General features: G+C 47.8%; 1 protein-coding gene across 12 annotated transcripts in view; it reads right to left on the bottom strand.

Moving 5' to 3' along the window:
* LOC127577642 (aryl hydrocarbon receptor nuclear translocator-like protein 1) overlaps nucleotides 1–13,263 on the bottom strand; it is a 75,466-nt gene that overhangs the window by 9,720 nt on the left and 52,483 nt on the right. For all 12 annotated transcript variants that reach the window (XM_052028990.1, XM_052028994.1, XM_052028988.1 and 9 more), the window contains 3 exons: nucleotides 10,716–10,804; nucleotides 9,010–9,118; nucleotides 6,415–6,508 (listed from right to left, as the gene is read on the bottom strand). In XM_052028990.1, the coding sequence (XP_051884950.1) occupies nucleotides 6,415–6,508; nucleotides 9,010–9,118; nucleotides 10,716–10,804 (292 nt within the window). The remainder of the gene's footprint in view (nucleotides 1–6,414; nucleotides 6,509–9,009; nucleotides 9,119–10,715; nucleotides 10,805–13,263) is intronic.

The raw sequence follows: 13,263 nt of genomic DNA, 5'->3' as shown, positions 1-13,263 counted from the left end.
ACTGCTGCACACAAATCTAGTGATCCTGATCTGTACAAGGTATGACCTTTGCAAAGCTATCAGGGATACCAAGAGGCAATACCAACTGACCAGCCGCCAGTTATGGCAGGGCTTACATACCACAACAGGCTACAAGACGAAGTCAGGCTGCATAGCTAACAACAGCGCATCCCTTCCTGATGAACAACGCATTCTATGCACGTTTTGCACAAAAGGGAAGTGGATTGTCACCATCCACCCTGACAGCCACCAACAGCTGAACCTGTGATCACAGTGGAGGACATAAGATCCATCTTCCGGAGAGTGAACACAAGGAAAGCACCTGGCCCAGATGGTGTCCCAGGCCGTGTGCTCAGATCTTGTGCTGATCAGCTGGCAGAAGTATTTGCGGACATATTCAACCTCTCCCTGCTTCAATCTCAGGTTCCCTCCTGTCTTAAGAAGACCACCATCATCCTGGTACCAAAGAAAAGCAAGGTAACATGCCTCAATGACTACCGACCAGTGGCTCTGGCATCCACCATCATGAAGTGCTTTGAGAGGTTGGTCACGGCACACATCAACTCCAGCCTACCAGACAACCTGGACCCATTGCAATTCATCTATCGCTGAAACAGGTCTACAGCGGATGCCATCTCCCTGGCCCCACACTCAGCTCTGGAGCATCTGGACAGTAAAGACATGTACATTAGACTATTGTTTATTGACTACAGCTCTGCCTTCAATACAATAATCCCAAGCAAACTTGTCACCATACTCCAAGACCTAGGACTCAACACCTCCCTCTGTAACTGGATCCTTGACTTTCTAACAAACAGACCACAATCAGTGAGGATAGGCAGCAATACCTCCAGCATGATTATTCTCAACACTAGTGCCCCACAAGGCTGCGTCCTCAGCCCTCTACTCTACTCCCTATACACTCATGACTGTGTGGCCAGATTCTGCTTTAACTCCATCTACAAGTTTGCAGATGACACCACCATTGTAGGCCGTATCTCCAACAGCGATGAGTCGGAGTACAGCAGAGAGCTTAGTGACATGGTGTCATGACAACCTTTCCCTCAATGTCAACAAAACAAAAGAGCTGGTCATTGACTTCAGGAAAGGGGGTGGTGTACATGCACCTGTCTACATCAATGGTGCTGAGGTCAAGAGGGTTGAGAACTTCAAGTTCCTGGGTGTGAACATCACCAACAGCCTGTCCTGGTCAAATCACATAGGTGCCACGGCCAAGAAAGCTCACCAGCGCCTCTATACTTCATCAGGAGGCTAAAGAAATTTGGTTCATCCCCTTTGACTCTCACCAACTTTTACTGATGCACCATTGAAAGCATCCTACCTGGATGTATCACGGCTTGGTACGGCAACTGCTCTGCCCAGGACCGCAAGAAGCTGCAGAGGGTTGTGGACAAAGCCCAGTGCATCACAAACCCCAGCCTCCCCTCCTTGGACTCCCTTGTCTTTACCTCTCGTTGTCTTGGTGTAGCAGCCAGCATAATCAAAGACCCCACCCACCCGGGACAGTCTCTCTTCTCTCCTCTTCCATCGGGTAGAAGATACAGGTGCCTGAGGGCACGTACCACCAGACTTAAGGACAGCTTCTGCCCCACTGTGATAAGACTATTGAACAGCTCCCTTATACGATGAGATGGACTCTGACCTCACGATCTACCTTGTTGTGACCTTGCACCTTATTGCACTGCACTTTCTCTGTAGCTGTGACACTCTACTCTGTACTGTTACTGTTTTTACCTGTACTGCATCAATGCACTTTGTACTGACTCAATGTAACTGCACTGTGTAATGAATTGACCTGTACGACCGGTTTGTAAGACGAGCTTTTCACTGTACCTCAGTACAAGTGACAATAATAAACCAATACCAGATGCCATAAGACAAATTTTAAAAAGTAGATTTCAAAAATAGAGGGGGGAAGAATATGGAAGGATCTAAAAATAAGGATGAGATTTTAAATGTGAAGCATTTTTTAACTGGGAGCCAATATACGTCAGCATTCATGGGATGGTACAATGTTAGGATACAAGTGTTTTGGATGACTTCAAACTTTTGGTGTGAGAAGAGAGGTGGGCCAGAAGAGCTTTGGAATAGTCAATGTCTCAAGGTAATGAAGGCAAAAAATGAGGCTTCAGTGGCTGTGCTGTGGATGCAGGACTGGAGGGTATGCTGATCATGATGCCTATTTACACTACCCCATATCCCTCCACACCTTTCATACACAATTACCTGGGTAAATTACTGGGGGTTAACATATCGGACGACCTGTCTTGGGCCCTGCACAGAGGTGCAATCACAAGGAAAACGCACCAGCATCTTTACTTTCGTAGGAGGTTAAGGAGGTTTGCTTGTCACTGAAAACTCTACCAAACTTCTACAGATGTACTGTTGAAAGTATCCTGACTGGGTGCATCACGGTCTGGTATGGTAATTCAAATGTGCAGGAATGCAAGAAGCTGCAGAGAGTGGTGGACTCAGCCCAATACATCATGGGCACATCCCTCCCCACCATCGGTGGTACCTACAGGAGGTGCTGCCTCAAGAAGGCAACATCCATCAGCAAAGATCCCCACCATCTTCTCGCAGCTCCCATCAGGCAGGAGGTACAGAAGCCTGAAGTTCCACACCACCAGGTTCAAGAACAGCTACTTCCCTTCAACCATTCGGTTCCTGAACCAACCGGCACAACCCTGATCACTAGAGCGATGACCATTTTGATCACTTTGCACTAAAATTGATGTTTTTTTGTTCTAATTGTGTTCTTTGTCGTAAAAATTGTGGTTGTGTTTAATTTATGTTTTTGTTGTGAATGCTACTTATTTGATGCTCTGTGCCTGTGATGCTGCTGCAAGTAAGTTTTTCATTGCACCTGTGCACACATGGACTTGTACATGTGACAGACTTTGACCTGTCCAAATGCCTTTTAAACATTGCAGTTGTATCTGCCTTCACCACCTCCTCTGGAAGGAAGTGGTAGAGGCGAGTACAATTAGAATGTTTAAAAGACCTTTGGACAGGTACATGGATAGGAAAGGTTTGGAGGGATATGGGCCAATTACAGGCAAAAATAGGATGGCCCAGGAAGGCACCTTGGTCAGTTGGGAGGAGTTGGGCTGAAGGGCCTGTTTCTGTGCTATATGACTGTGACTCTACGAAACTATGATCTTAGCATTCTGACTGGTTGCATCACTGCCTGGTACGGAGGCTCCAATGCACAGGATCGCAAGAGGCTGCAGAGGGTTGTAGACTCAGCCAGCTCCATCATGGGCACAACCCTCCCCACCATCGAGGACATCTTCAAGAGGCGGTGCCTGAAGAAGGCGGCATCCATCACCAAGGACCCTCACCACCCGGGACACGCCCTCTTATTACTACCATCAGGGAGGAGGTACGGGAGCCTGAAGACTCACACTCAATGATTCAGGAACAGCTTCTTCCCCTCCACCATCAGATTTCTGAACGGTCCATGAACACTACCTCATTATTTCTCTTTTACACTATTTCTTTATTTTGTAATTTATGGTAATTTTTTGTCTTGCCCTGTCCTGCTGCCGCAAAACAACACATTTCACGAGGTGTCAGTGATTCTAACTTTTGGTGTTGAGGCAGCAGCTCCACCTCATGGACACAGCAGGAACAGCAGCAGCTCTCGTTCCCCACTGGGCTGTATCAAGCTGGCTGCCCGGAAAGGAATCCATCAGCACTCAGCTGTTCTCAGGCAAGTACATTCCAGTGTCTCTGCCCTTCTGCCCCATCCCTAGACCCCACAACGAGGGCACTGGAAGACCCCAGTTACGCTGGGGCATCCTCCTCTGTAGCCCTACAGCAGCCAGACCTACCCACATGAGAAAATGAAAGTTCAGGAACTTTCTTTTACATTACTGTCATATATTTAAATGATCTTAATTATAAACATTAATTAAAATAAGTTTAAGCAATTTTAATAGTTTGTAAATGTCCCTATATATCCATTATCTCGCAAATTGCAGACAGAGAGCTGTGGACACAGCTCAGCACATCACAGAAACCAGCCTCCCCTCCGTGGACTCTGTCTACACTCCTCACTGCCTCAGTAAAGCAGTCAACATAATCAAAGACCCCTCCCACCCCGGACATTCTCTCTTCTCCCCCCTCCCATCAGGCAGAAGATGCAAAAGCCTGAAAGCACGTACCACCAGGCTCAAGGACAGCTTCTATCCCACTGTTGTAAGATTATTGAATGGTTCCCGACTATGATAAAATGGACTCTTGACCTCACAATCTACCTCATTATGACCTTGCACATTATTGTCTGCCTGCACTGCACTTTCTCTGTAACTGTAACACTTCATTCTGCATTCTGTTATTGTTTTTACCCTGTACTACCTCAATGCACTGTGTAATGAAATTATCTATATGAACAGTATGCAAGACAAGTTTTTCATTGTACCCCAGTACATGTGACAATAATAAACCAATTTACCTGTTTAATTTGCCTGGAGACGAGATTGTGGTCTAAGCCTTCATAGAGTTATACAGCACAGAAACAGGCCCTTCATCCCAACTGGTCCATGCCGACCAAGGTGTCTTCCTGAGCTAGTCCATTTGCCAGTGTTTGGCCCACATCCCCCTGAACCTTTCCTATCCATGTACCTGCCCAAGTTTCCCCCAAACAGTACCCACGTTCACACCCATCTCCGGCAGCTTACCCATACACCCATCACCCTCTGTGTGAGAAAGTTCCCCCCCCTCCCAGGCCCCACCCCCCAAATCCCTCCCCTCCCACCTCAAACCCACAAACTCCAGCCCTATGCTCCCTCATCCTGGGAAAAAGACCACCACTGTCCACCCATCCACGCCCATCGCAACTTCACACACCTCCATAAGGTGCCCCCCCCAGCCCCTCACACTCGCAGGAAGAAGGTCCTCCGGTCAGTGTGTTCCAGGGCTGAGGTCTCAGCTGTACATGAACTGAGGCCAGGCTTTCTCACTCTGGGATCGTTGGCTTAGGGCAGCTGGAACTGTGTCCGGACTGGGTTAGCCCAGGGGTGGGAAGGGCAGATGATGTAAATCCTGGCAGGGGCAAGATCAAGTCGGCCTCCATCCCATACAGTCCTCCCACTGGGTCCCCTCCCCCTTCTTCTCCCATCTGCCCTCCCCACCAACTTTTACAGATGCCCCACAGAAAACATCCTATCCAGGTGCATCACAGCTTGGCACGGCAACTGCTCTGCCCAAGACCGCAAGAAACTGCAGGGAGTCGTGGACACAGCCCAGTCTGTCACGCAAAGCAGCCTCCCCTCCACTGACTCTGTCTACACTTCCCGCTGCCTCGGGAAAGCAGAAAACATAATCAAAGACCCCTCCCACACCGGTCATTCTCTCTTTTCACCCCCCCCCACCCACCCCATCAGGCAGAGGATACAACAGCTTGAGAGCACGAACCATCAGGCTCAAGGACAGCTTCTATCCCACTGTTATAAGACTCTTGAACGGACCTCTTGTACAATAAAGATGAAATCTTGACCTCTCAATCTACCTCGTCGTGGCCCTTGCACTTTGTCTGCCTGCACTGCACCTTCTCTGTAACTAACACTATATTCTGCATTCCGTTTTCTTTTCCTTTTGAACTACCTTGATGTACTTATGTACGGAATGATCTGTCTGGATGGCACACAAACAAACACTTTTCACTGTATCTCGGTAAATGTGGCAATAATGTACCGAGGACCAGAGGGCACAGTCTTAGAATTAGAGGGTACAGATTTAAAACAGAGATGAGGAGAAATTTCTTTAGCCAGAGGGTGGTGAACTTGTGGAATTCCTTGCCACGCACAGCAGTGGAGGCCAGATCAATGGAGGTGTTTAAGGAAGAGATAGATAGATATCTAAATAGTCGGGGTGTCAAGGGATATGGGGATAAGGCCAGAAATTGGGGTTAGAAGAGCTTTCTGTTTCCCCCCCCCCCCCCAAATTTCTCATTCCTCTTTTCTTTTTTCCCTTTGGAGCAGACTCAAAGGGCCAAAGGGCTCCCTTGTCTTGTGATAATAAACCAATTTCCTCCCTTATTTGGATCCATGCTCTCCTATCAGATCCCACCACCTATCTCCCAGCCTCTGCCGCTATTCCCATTCCCCTCTCCTCCATCTGCCTATCACCCTCCTCAGCTGCGTCCACCTATCGCCTGTCAGCTCCTGCTTCACCCCTTTCCCCTGACCATTTTATACTGGCTATCTCCCCTCTCTCTCTCAGTCCAGCTGAAGGGTCTCGACCCAAAACATGGACTCTCCATTTCCCTCCACAGATTCTGCCTGAGTACCTCCAGCATCTTGTGTGTTGGTCAAGCATAGCCCTTCCTACTGATGCAGTGGAACGGGATCATTGTTGGAACTAGCTCAAGGAACACCAATTTCCTACCTTCTTGCCGACTGGAGACGCTGTGTCAGGGGGTGGTGTGCTGGTCACGTTAAGTGGACTGGAACTACAGCTCGAAGGAGATGATCCTCTAATTCTGATAAAAACAACGAGAAGGAATTCACTAGATGTTAAAATAATTTAACAATCAAATCGCAACACCACCTGCACAGGTGGCGGCCACATCGTATCCGCGCAGTTTTTCTGAAAGAACTCTCGTTCACGCTGATCTCACCACCTGGACCAACCTACCATGCAGGACCCTGTCAAGGGCCTTGCTAAAGTCCAAGTAGACAACATCTACCGCCCTGCCCTCACCAACCCACTCCCCTGCTCTCCCCCACAACCCTACAGATTCCTCCCCTTTATCCATTCTCTCTTCTCCCCCTCCCATCAGGCCGAAGATACAAAGGCCTGAAAGCACGTACCACCAAGCTCAAGGACAGCTTCTATCCCACTGTTATAAGACTAATGAATGGTTCCCTGGTACGATAAGATGGACTCTTGACCTCACAATCTACCTCATTATGGCCTTGCGCCTTATTGTCTGCCTGCACTGCACGTTCTATGTAACTGTAACATGTTATTCTGCACTCTATGTTATTGTTTTACCTTGCACTATCTCAATGTAATGATGTTGTGAAATGATCTGTATGGATGACATGCAGAACAAAGTTTTTCACTGCACCTCGGTACATGTGACAATAATAAACCAATTTATCAATTCCCCTCTGAAAATTCCTAGTGAACCTGCTTCCTGAGCAATGCAGGCTTCACATTCCAGATCACAATTCCCTGTGTAAAGGAATTATTCTCGTCTCTCCTCTGGTTCTTTTGCTAATCACCTTTAATGAGTTCCCTCTTCTCACCAGCCCTCCTGCCACCGGAAACAGTTGCTCCTTCCTAACGCAACCTAATACCCTCGCAATTTTGAGCACAAATCAAAATCTCCCGTAAACTCCGTCCCTCTTTTCAAGTTCAGGCGACGCCTGCCTTACAGCTGTTCGGAAAACAGAATTGGCCCTTGCACAATTCAAATCATGACCCACACATCTGGGATACAGAATAAAATTCACTCTCACAGAATCTGTGTGAAATAAAGTTATTAAATAAATACATTTCTTTTTAATGTGTTTCTTGATGCATGTGCATGTGACGACTTCATGTTACGCAGAATCGTGATATGGACCGTTTTCTGGGAACTCAACTGCCTCCCCCAATGCAGGGGCTGCCTGCACAGAACACAGATTCATTTGGTACCTTTCAGTCTCGAGACATAGAACAGTACAGCACAGGAACAGGCCCTTCGGCCCGCGAAGTCTGCACTGAACGTGTTGCTGAATTAAACTAGATCTATTCTGCCTGTACACAACTGTTCCCTGCACATTCATGTGCCTATCCAACAGCCTCATCTGTCGCCACTACCAACACCGGCAGCGAGTTCCAGGCACCCACCACTCTCTGTATAAAATACTTGCCCCACACATCTCCTTCAAACTTTCCCCCTCTCACCTTAAATGCATGTCCTCTAGTGCTTGACATTTCTACCCTGGGAAAAAGATTCTGTCTATGCCTCTCATAACTTTATAAACCTCTATCAGGTCTCCCCATAGCCTCTAACACTCCAGAGAAATCACTTCAAGTTTGTCCAACCTCTCCTTATGACACCTGCCCTCTAATCCAGGCAGCATCCTGGTGAACCTCTTCTGCACCCTCTCAAAAGCCTCCACTGTAATGGGGTGACCAGAACTGCACACAACACTCCAAGTGCAGCCTAATCAAAAAGTTCTATGCAGCTGCAACGTGACTTTCTTGCTCTTGCAATCAGTGCCCTGTCCAATGAAGGCAGGCATGTCGTACGCCTTCTCTGCCATGCTACTTGCATGGCCAGTTTCATGGAGCTATGGACTTCTCCCCCAGATCCCTCTATACGTCAGTGATGTTAAGGGTCCTGCCATTTACTGTATACTTTCCCTGAAGGAGGTGAAATGTTAGTCAATGGCAGGACTTGCTCTGATTGAACTCCATCTAAGATTTCTTTATTAGTTACATGTACATCGAAACACACAGTGAAATGCACCTTTTGCATAGAATGTTCTGGGGGCAGCCCGCAAGTGTCACGACGCTTCCGGTGCCAACATAGCACGCCCACAACTTCCTAACCCGTACGTCTTTGGAATGTGGGAGGAAACCGGAGCACCCGGAGGAAACCCACGCAGTCACGGGGAGAACATACAAACTCCCTACTGACAGCAGCTGGAGCTGTTAATAGTATTACGCTAACCACTACACTAAACTAATCTGCTGTATCCGTTGATAGCCCTCTACACTGTCCACAACGCCACCAATCTTTGTGTCATCTGCAAACTTACTAACCCACCCATCTACATTTTCATCCAAGTCAAACAACAGAGGCCCCAGCACCAACCCCTGCAGAACACCACAGACCTCCAGCCAGAGTAACACCCCTCTACCACTACTCTGTGTTCTGTGGACACACCAGTCCTGAATGCCAAGCAATCCTTTGACAAGGGAGAGCCATGTGAATTGGTTAATGCCATCTCTACTTTGGAAGCCCACTGGTTAATATAAAGTTACCTTTGTAGCTCCAAGACCTCTTCAGCTATCATCCGACCGATTTTCCCTGCTCCAGCACGGGTCCCACCAGGAATGCCTGGAACAGAAGTGATAGCACGCTTTGAACTGGCTGGAAAAAAAGAGGGAGAAGGCCAGGTTATTCTCCAGATATCTTCTCCCGCTTCTCCTGGGGGACCGCGAGACGCAGTGGGAGAACCCGTCGGCAGAATGGTCAGGGATAAAACCAAGCAAGCTAGAAACAATTGTAATGTTCCAAGTAGACTGTTCTCCTCCAGAATGTGCTGGATCACTCCCTGTCACCCACTCCTCCACCCTTCAGTGGCACCTTCCTGTGCAGCCTCAACAAGTTGAGGAAACCGGAGCACCCGGAGGAAACCCATGCAGACACGGGGAGAACGTACAAACTCCTCTTCCCTCTTCTGCCTTCCCACTATCCTGTCAATAACTTGCACTTCTTTCAGTTTGGTACAGAACACAGAACGGTACAATGCAGGAACAGGCCCTTCGGCCCACAATGTCTATGCCGACCATGATGCCAAATTAAGCCAATCCCTTCTGCCTGCACGTGGTCTATATCCCTCCATTCCCTGCCTCTCCATGTGTCTGCCTCAATGTCTCTTAAATGTTGCAGTCGCATCTCCCTCCACCAACACCCCTGGCAGCCCATTCCAGGCACCCACCGCTCTGTGTAAAAACTTTCCCCGCACATCTCCTTTAAACTTTCCCCCTCTCACCTTAAATCTATGCCCCCTTGTATTTGAGATTTCCACCCCGGGGGAATGACTCTGACTTTGTGGCACTCGGTGCTCATGGCATTGCCTCCTCTGTGAGGGAGGTCCAACAATTTGGCTCACCACTTAGCAAAGGGTTCACTAACAGTCTCTTCCACTGTGGCCTTGGCCCCTTACACTGCATCTCAACGAGCAGCAGTCCCAACTGGGCACAATGCAGCCTTCCAAACTTTCACATTTCTCACGACATAGCAGACCTCCATTCAGCCCATCAAACCTATGCTGACTCTTAGGAGTATTTTTTCCAGAACCACTCCCCAGCTTATTTCCCCATGACCCATTCTCTCTCATGCCAATCAACTCTCTCCTGCTTCTCCTGCCACCCAACTACACTAGAGGTAATTACAGCAGCCAATTAACCCACTGACCCGCATGTCTTTGGGATGTGGGAGGAAACCGGAGCACCCGGGGGAAACCCACGTGGTCACAGGGAGAACATGCAAACTCCACACAGACAGCACCCGAGGTCAGGATTGAACCCAGGTCTCTGGAGCTGTGAGGTAGCGGCTCTACTGCTGCACCACTGTGCCCCCTCACACTATAAAGATATACTGAGTACTTAATCTTTTTTTTATTTTAAAAGCAGTGTTAACCGAGGGGGTATATACAGGTTCCCCACAAACTCCGGCACCCGTGACCGGTAACGGCCAGAGGATCTTTTAGATCCCATTGAGAAATTAGACATCTCTAACTTTACCCGAAAGGCTCCTCCACTCACAGGGCAGAGCACCCTCCAGTACTGTGCTGTTGCTATTAGCCTGAATTACAAGGTTAGGGTCCCTAATAGGATAAGTACATGACATTAAAACAGATCAGACAGCATCTCTGTGTTCAGTTAATATTTCAGGCCCCTATCTCTCTTGCAGCCGATACCAAACATCCATGTATTGCTTTAAATTAAGATCCACTCTGTACCTTCTCCAGTCTGTAGCACGCTGCCCATGTTGGGAGGAGTGTTGGCGAGAGGCAGATTGGCTGAGTCCCCTCTATCCAGCGAGCTGGCACTGAAATTATACAACAGCAGTCCACAATTAGCCCATTCCCTTCGGGGTTTGGGGATTTGAGCTTGATATTCCTTCAAAAATGGCTGGACAGGCAAATAGGACACTTGGAACTTATAAACAGAAGCACAACACACAGAAGCAAAAAGATCAAGGCGAGAACACAGGTACCTCGGAGAGTGGGGTTAATAGGATTCTGGACACCAAGGGATAAGGGGATAAGGGGAAAGTATGATCGACATAGAGGTTCAGCAAAGACATTACTGAAGAGTGGAGCAGGTTTGTTTCTACGTTCCTTTGCTTTCATCTTTACAAACCTCCTAAGACACTGCAGCTGGAGTACTGTGAACAATTCTGGCACCAAAAAAGATGTAAAGGCCTTGAAAAGGAATCCAAACAGATATTTTAATGGAGGAAAAGGTTGGTTGGAATAGAAAAGGTGAAGCGTAGGCTTAAGAGTTTCAACATGTTGGGATTAGGTAGAAGGAGGAGTGACAGGATATTTCTTCAAGTGGAACAGGTACAAGGGCAGAATGATCTACTCTTGCCCCATTTCTTATGTGCTGATAAGAGGGTCAGTAACCATAGATTTAAAGTCAGAGAGAAGATGTAAAGGGGAGATGAGGAGAAAACTTTCACTCAAGTTATTGGGAGGTGGGACATTCCCCCTGAAAAGGTGGTGGGACAGGGTTTTGAGAATGAGGAACTTAGGGCTATGGACTAAAGGTGGGGATGTTGTACTGAGCACTTGCTTTCTTCACAGTGGCTGGTATGGACACCACGGGTGAAGAGCTTCCCTCCGCACATTCCTTTGGTCCTGCTTTAAGTCAAGCTCCCTGTTTTTGTTGGTTGTTCAGGTGATGGCACCATGTCCATTTACAAGATGATATAGCAGGACTTGGGAGATTCCTGTCAGGACTTCAGGATCATTAGGATCCAGGAAATGAATCCGAGCCAGGAAGGAGGGAATGCCTGGATGGTGAGGAGGGTGCGAAGGTGTTCTAAGCTTCCCAAAACTCTTCCCCACCCATGCTCTTGGAGATTGAATGCTGAGATCACTTTGGCCACAGCCATCAGGAAACAATGAAAAGGCTACAACTCCTTTCTCGAGAGGAAGGCAGGAAGGGTTTAGAATTATGAAATGGTTTGAGAAGGTGGGCCTGGATAAATATTCCCACGTGGGAGAGAAAACGTGCTAGGGGTCTCAATTATATAATAGTCATCAACAATGGGGAGTTTAGAGAAAAGATCTTTACCTACAGGGTTGGGTAAGTGTGGAACCTGTTCTCACGTGAAGTGGTTGACAATTGCAGGGGAATGTGGATAATTACCTGGGGGAGAGGGAGAAGGAGAAGGATTCAAGTTATCGACCCTCTCATTAGCACACAACAAATGGAACAAGAGTGGACCTTTCTGCCCCTTGTATCTAGGTGATAATGGTGGAGTGGGGTGGAAGGAGGAGAAACAATGGCAAAGACTAGCGGAGTGACCTGTTCAATGCCGTAAGTTTATGCAATAAAATGTCCTGCAGTCCATGAAATGAAAGAACAACCTCAGACTCACCACTGCAAGCAAGGGAAAGGAACTATGCTGGATGTGTGTCATCTGGAGTTCAGAAGACTGATGGGTGGTTTAAATGATGTGCCTAAAATGATAAGGGTTCAATAGAATAAAGAGGGGGGAAATTATTTCAGAGTCATATAACAGAGGGAAACAGGCCTTTCAGCCCATCATGTCATGCTGGCCAGCATGCCTATGTACACTAATCTCACGTCCCAGCACTCAGCCAGTAAACTATGCTACTTCGTCTGGAGAGAATTCAGAATGAGGGGACGTAAACCTCAATTTCTGGGGAAAACCAGGAAGCATTTTCCACAGAAGGGGGTGGAAATCTGATACACTCCTCCCTCAAGAGGTTGTGGATGGTAGAACTTTCAAAAACAAGGAGAGACTGGATGGGCTGGGACTGTTTTCCCTGGAGAGTAGGAGGCTGAGGGGTGACCTTATAAAGGTTTATAAAGTCATGAGGGGAGTAGATAAGGTGGACGGTCACAGTCCTTTCTCCAGGGGAGTCTAAAACAGTTTAAAATGAGAGGGGAAAATACTTAAAGGGGATCTGAGGGGCAAGGGTTTCACACAGAGAGTGGTGGGTACGTGGAACGAGCTGCTGGACATGGTACTGGTGGGTACAATTACAGTGTTTAAAAAACATTTAGACAGGTACATGGAAAGGAAAGGTTCAGAGGGATATGGGCAGGAAAATGGAACTAGCTCAACAAGGCATCTTAAATTGCATGGATGAGGTAGTGCAGGTAGATATAGTGGTTAAGAAGGCATATGGGATGTTGGCTTTCATTAGCCAGGGCAGTGACTACAAGAGCAGGGAGGTTAAGCTCCAACTTTGTAAAGCACTGGTCAGACCTCAACATGCAAACTCCACACATACAGCGCCCGAGATCGAG

This window comes from Pristis pectinata, chromosome 14 (assembly GCF_009764475.1).
Source record: "Pristis pectinata isolate sPriPec2 chromosome 14, sPriPec2.1.pri, whole genome shotgun sequence".
NCBI lineage: Eukaryota > Metazoa > Chordata > Chondrichthyes > Rhinopristiformes > Pristidae > Pristis > Pristis pectinata.
This window is presented reverse-complemented; position numbering and strand designations above follow the sequence as displayed.